This window comes from Aedes albopictus, chromosome 3 (assembly GCF_035046485.1).
Source record: "Aedes albopictus strain Foshan chromosome 3, AalbF5, whole genome shotgun sequence".
Lineage (NCBI taxonomy): Eukaryota > Metazoa > Arthropoda > Insecta > Diptera > Culicidae > Aedes > Aedes albopictus.
In genome coordinates, this window is record NC_085138.1 from 194,452,729 (window position 1) to 194,459,294 (window position 6,566).

Here is a 6,566-nt window from a genome sequence, read left to right on the forward strand (position 1 = left end):
GGTGGGTATCCGAAGCCAGCAAACCCAACCGCCTCGACCTGTGGAATCAAAGGTATGTGGTACCCGTCTTCCCTTCCCTGTCGCATGACTACCATGGGCCCCAACGATGCCGATCGGCCGCAACGGTACTAACCCTTTATTAACCCAAAAACCAAACAAAAAAAAAACAATAAATTAAGTAAAATGTACCACTTTTCTTTTATTTTTGATACGTGAGCCTTGGTGTTACGGCGGCAGGCAAATTGGGTTTTCGGACACTGGGTTTTTAGCAGGCTCAACATCGGGCTTCGGTTGAGTACAGCTTTAAACTGTAAATATATTTCATTGGGTAGGGTAATGCATAGGTTAGATTAGGTATAAATATATATATAAACTGAAACTTACACTATCAGTGTTTTCACCGCGTAAATGTCCAATTGCTTCCCAACCACACATAACATTTAGTTCTTTCTGTAATTGAATGCATGTTTAGATAAGCTAGGATTATGTTGCATGGATTTAAATAGTTACTTTTAGGAATTAATAAATTGCAGTTGGCATCGTAATCCAGATAGTGCCCACATTTCAGTTAGGTGCTGTAAGCCAGTTTAATTTATATAAGTAAATAGAGTAAGAACCAATTCAACTATTTCACTCACTGCTACCTGTTTAGATATAGTTTAAAGTAAATCACTATCTTTAAGACGCACTAATTAACGAAAATGCATTAAGGATGCACGGATTTGCAAGTCACTTGCTGCCTCAAAGCTTTGGTTCTTCTTTTCTCTTATACACAATTCTCCCATGTCAGTCGCAGTAACATTTGACTGTCATCAGAGTGAATACAGTGTTCCCAGCGGCAACACACTCCCCCCCGTAATACTGGCCACCAGTTTCAACATTGGCGGTTCCAGTTTTACCAAAATACGCCGCAGTCAATCAACTGTTTTCCTCTGATTACAGCACACCGTATTCAAAATATTGCTTCAGATTGCAACATTGTTACCGAAGCTTGCCTCACTGATCCCACAATCTGGCTACTATAAACGCTTATAAGTTCATAATCATCATCCCTACTAAATCTATAGCTTACAACTCGGTGATAGGAGTTTCTTCGGTCATTGTCCTGCAATCTGCGGCTATTGGGAACTGTGATTACATCTTGTCGCTCCCTGAAGTATATTTCATTCAGCTGTCGATACCTTTCACCTCGAACATCGTGATCTCCATTCTCGAATTGATAATCATTACCTGCACACTTGATAATGCCAGCACACTTCACTTCTCTACGCCAGACACCCCGGTACAGCTTGCTACCTCGATCAACATTTTCTTCACTGTCCTGTATTCTTATGGCGCCACGGTTTCGGCCGATACAACCTCGTGGATCAACATTTACACCAAAAACAGACGTTAAGGTTTGTTCTGTTTCGATATTAATTTTGTCAGCATCATCTGATCTGATCATAGGTAGCTGCAATGCGTCACTCATTGTACTCTCTAACTCAAGTTTAGCGGGTGGAGCACAGACGCTAGAAGCGTTGTTAATGAAACGTTCAAAAACCGACGATTGCGAACAAACATCACGTAACCTGGCGAGATACATGACTGTAGCCACCAGTCGCTGATTACGCGCACCAACCCAGACGAAATCCATGATCACTTGTTGAATAGTATCCTTCTGTATCTCATGCCTCAAGCATGCCGATCCATCATGACGATCATTCTGGCCCCAAGAGATAAAACAGTAATTTACGTATTTACTCGAAGAGTCTTTCACACCTTTCCTAGCGGCATTCCGATCAAGCCTTTTTAGACTACTGATGCACGAAACAACGTTAGCATTCTTGCCGAACATCATAACATTCGGATTCTCGCAATCAGTCATATATCCCATCCATGTAGTAGTAGTGTCGTTCACATGCTTCTCATCTCTTCTCTTATCCTCACTTCTCACGTAGTTTCGTTCACGGTTTCGTAGTAGCGAAGCACCTCGAGGTTGGTCGTATGCCTTCCAACATGAATATCGGCAACTGTGGCTCCGACCATAACGATGCCATAAACGGGAATGATATATCAAGCTACGAGACGGCGATAATTTGTTTTTGTGTTGGTGCAGTATTGCCGTGTCGATTTGCGTGAGTTGATGAGATACACTTTTTAGGACTGTGGAGATGTTTAATAACAACTCGGCCTTGAGATTACCTGATGGAGGGAATATAGACAGATTGAGGTCGAAACACCAACCCACGACATTGGAATTGCAGGCGAACGATGTTGCAATGGATGTGGCCGATAGCGATATGAGCTGGTCCATCGAGCCCCTAGAACAACAGGTAGAATCATGCGGTCGTTCTGGATTCGTTTCATTCCCATTTCGATGGCTGTCCAAAAGAGGGGCAGCAATCGACTTTGAAACGTCAGTGAGGAATTGCACTTCATTATTCGACATCAGATTCTTTGAAGACTCTGGCACTTTCTTCGACCTCTGTCCAGTATCAGGATCCAACTGAATGCCGAACCATTTCATCCGTTTCACTCGCGCGTGGTATTTAATCTTCTCGCGCTCTAGCAACTGTACTTCATTCGCGGCGCAATTTTCAGCATTATTGTAGTTCGGGTCACGCGAGTCATTCCCGAAGCTGTGCTCTATTATTCGTTGGGATGCAATGATCGGTAGTCTCTGATCGGTGGAACTGTTCGCCTGAGTATGGTACAGCTCCCAATTCGGATCCACTAATTCTCGAAACGTCGTGCTACTCTCGCCAGCATGGCAAGGCAAGAGTACAAATTTCTCTTCTACCGTCTTCTCATTGCATTGCATGATCTCGCTCTGTTCTTTCAGAATAGCCACGGGAAACGCGCCGATGTTCTGCTGCTGAATCCCAGTTGACAATTGCGATCGATCAGCTAATTCGGTAAACAACGGTCGTATCGGTTGGTTCGATTGCTTCTCCGATTGTATTCCCGATACCGTTATTCCCTTCGATAGATCGGCTGCTCGTCCATGAGCATCCTGCGTATCACCATCGTTTGATGGTTTGTTGTCGTTTGTACCGACTTTATTACGGCGAACAGCTTTGATTGAAGCCTGCTTCTGTAGCAACATATACTTTGCGTGTAGGGCCTCACGCTCTAATGCCAATGCTCGTCTCTCCGCTTCAATCTTGCGCAACTCGATTGCGTGCTCTTCTTCCAGCTGCTGCAATCGCAGAGCAATTCGAGCAGTTCTACTGCTGCGTGTTGATATCACTTCCATTCCGAAACAGCTTTGGCTGGTCAACCGTGGGAAACAATCTGATTCGGGGCGCGAATAGACTACGCTGTCTCCCGATCGTGCTTTCTCCGGCGGTGGGTGTGGAGTGTCCAACGGCTATGTTGATAGTTCTAAAGTTTGTTACGGCGGCAGGCAAATTGGGTTTTCGGACACTGGGTTTTTAGCAGGCTCAACATCGGGCTTCGGTTGAGTACAGCTTTAAACTGTAAATATATTTCATTGGGTAGGGTAATGCATAGGTTAGGTTAGGTATAAATATATATATATAAACTGAAACTTACACTATCAGTGTTTTCACCGCGTAAATGTCCAATTGCTTCCCAACCACACATAACATTTAGTTCTTTCTGTAATTGAATGCATGTTTAGATAAGCTAGGATTATGTTGCATGGATTTAAATAGTTACTTTTAGGAATTAATAAATTGCAGTTGGCATCGTAATCCAGATAGTGCCCACATTTCAGTTAGGTGCTGTAAGCCAGTTTAATTCATATAAGTAAATAGAGCAAGAACCAATTCAACTATTTCACTCACTGCTACCTGTTTAGATATAGTTTAAAGTAAATCACTATCTTTAAGACGCACTAATTAACGAAAATGCATTAAGGATGCACGGATTTGCAAGTCACTTGCTGCCTCAAAGCTTTGGTTCTTCTTTTCTCTTATACACAATTCTCCCATGTCAGTCGCAGTAACATTTGACTGTCTTCAGAGTGAATACAGTGTTCCCAGCGGCAACACTTGGGTTGCATGCCAGTACGTTCTTGCCATTGTTTTGTCCACCTCTGCTTTGTAGCGTCACGCGTGTTCCCTCAAGAGGCCGACCCTGAGAAGGCAGATCCCTGAGCTAGCCGTTTGTCGCAAAACGCATACGTCACATGTAATTCCATCAGGATTACATGAACATGTAACATGGCACCATTTTTGGCACTGTATGCAAACCTCCAACCCTCTCCGTCTCCCGTGATGCTAAACAACGTTCCACAATGGTAGCACAAAGTATTCTCCGTTTTACTCTGAGCCTTCGACCTGTGAGCTCGGGGTTTCCGCTGTCTTTCCTTATTTTGAATTTGTTTTATTTCTTTGGACGCATTCTCCTTCAGCAACTTTTTCCGGTAGGGTGACGACATCTTCACACTGCTTTTATTTCACCTGCCGTTTCGGATGACAGTTCCGTCTTCAGCAACACTGTAATAAATTGAAGGATCCAACACCAAAATATCCTCCGCATCGTTGAACTCAGTATCGAAGATCTCTTGTGTTGATTTGTTCAAATCATACGGTTCATATGATTGATGCTCAATTCCGATACAATCGCTTTGCCGTAGACCGGGATTTGTTGCACCAGGCAGCATGAAATGGGAGGAATCCAACTGCAGAATATCCAATGATTCATGAGCTTCATCAACACTTACGTCACATACAATCAAGCTTTGTTCCATGGTTCGTTGTGAAAAGTTAGGTGTAGAAGTTTCATTGAGTTTTGATGCATCTGTGTTTTCAGTGGTGCTTGAATGTATTATGAAGGATCTGTCTTCACCAACACTGTAATGGAAGGAAGGGTCCAAAATCAAAATATCGGATGCATCGTTCCATTCCTCGAAGGAGACTTGTCCTAGCGATGCAACATCACCAGGCGGGTCGGAATCATTAATCTCCAGTGCCATGGAGCTGCCTTGTCGCAATAGTACTTCACTCGGTTCGCCATGTGGGAAATCATCTCTTTCTAAGTCCGTGTAGTTTGGCTCGTCCACACGGATAAGTTTGTCCGCGGTAGCGAAATCATCGTCCGAAAAAACATGGGAGTTGATCGGATAAACACCAGTCGCTCGGAATCCGCTTTGTGCGGTGACAACGGATGCACACGCGGTGAATGCTTCGTTTACCAGAGCTGATACGTTGTATATGGTGACCACCTTTCCTGGGTTCCGCTTCAAATAGTTGTCGACAGCATTGGCGTACTTCGCTTTGAGAGGTCCCATAAATGAAACATCCAAGGGCTGAAACTTATGGCTCGTGTGTGGCGGAATGGATAGAATCTTCACATGATTTTGTCTTGCCTTTTCAATCATGTTCAAATTCCGCGTGTGACTCGAGTGCCCGTCAAGAATGAGCAATACAGGCGCATCCACTGTCGGACGTGCAACAGCCAAAAAATGATCGAACCACGTAGAGCAGGTGCTTGTTGTGCTCCATCCATTCCCATTGCACGCAAATATCGTTTTTGGAGGAGCGCCTACCTTGAATGCCTCATTCATCGGTTGTCGAGGAAATATTAGCATCGGTGCTAGGAACTGTCCGCTTGCCGACAAGGCCATTATCCCAGTAGTGTTAGCGCCTCTCTCACCGGATGACACTCCAGCAACCTGTCGAACACCCTTTTTAGCCAGTACTTTGACACTCCTGGTGAGCACCTGAAAATCATTCAAATAAAGGAAAAAAGTTACTGTTTCTGTGGTAAAAGTTTGTTTGACAGCCATGTTTTTTACACAGTTGATAGTCCACTATGTACCTATTTGACTAAATGACGGATATACTCACAGTGCTGAAGCCGGCCTTATCTGCATTGCAAATCCTACTCGGAGGATATTCATAGCTATCGTACAGTTTCGTGAGAAGTTCAAAAAAACGTTGAACACTTTCGCGGTTGAATCCTTTCAAGCGAGCAAGAGATGTCGGCTCGAGCTTCCTAATCGTCAATTCCGGGTGTCTCTTCATGAAGAACATAAGCCAGTCGCGACCAGCAAGTTCGGTTTTGTAACAGAATCGGTGTTTGATTTGTTTCTGTTCCGCTAGCTGATAGGCCAAATTCCGAACGTGGTTTCTAGTTAATGCGGTTCCATAGATGCTCATCTGGATGATGTGGCGGACAAGTTCCTGCTCTTGCTCGTCGTTAAACACAGGAGAGAAGTTGCCAAGCGACGTATGTTGCAGCCTTGATCCACCAGCAGAGAGGGCGATGTATCTCTACAGGGTTTTTCGTCGACACCCGTCTTTTGGATAGCCCCGCTGGACGGCTTTCACGGCATCCGACAATACTCCGACCGATCAGGAACGACGGTTTGACTTCCGAACGTAGTTTCGAGGCATTTTAGCTACCGCGTCGAGGAACTTCTACTGTGAGTCTGTTTTCGTTTACTAGTGTATTGCTACGCGATGCTGCGTTGTGCAGTGCTGGCAGATTTACTAAATTTTCAAAGTGGTTTTTATATTTGTTTTTATAAAATCATTTGATTTTTGTTATCAAGGTAAATAAAGTATTCCGTTTTGTTGAAAAATGAAAAAAAGAATATAAATCAATAAACTAGC

At 44.0% G+C, this 6,566-nt stretch overlaps 2 protein-coding genes across 2 annotated transcripts; both read right to left on the reverse strand.

Moving 5' to 3' along the window:
• Positions 1 to 229: 229 nt before the first annotated feature.
• LOC115255333 (uncharacterized) lies at positions 230 to 3,739 on the reverse strand. The gene is made up of 2 exons (XM_029853345.2): positions 3,538 to 3,739; positions 230 to 3,459 (listed from the first exon to the last, which is right to left on the reverse strand). The coding sequence occupies exon 2, from the start codon at positions 3,236 to 3,238 to the stop codon at positions 953 to 955; it is 2,286 nt and encodes a 761-aa protein (XP_029709205.2). The 5' UTR covers positions 3,239 to 3,459; positions 3,538 to 3,739; the 3' UTR covers positions 230 to 952.
• Positions 3,740 to 4,405: 666 nt separating this feature from the next.
• Positions 4,406 to 6,360, reverse strand: LOC115261629 (uncharacterized). The gene is made up of 2 exons (XM_029863535.2): positions 5,799 to 6,360; positions 4,406 to 5,671 (listed from the first exon to the last, which is right to left on the reverse strand). The coding sequence occupies exons 1-2, from the start codon at positions 6,108 to 6,110 to the stop codon at positions 4,406 to 4,408; spliced, it is 1,578 nt and encodes a 525-aa protein (XP_029719395.2). The 5' UTR covers positions 6,111 to 6,360.
• Positions 6,361 to 6,566: the final 206 nt, after the last annotated feature.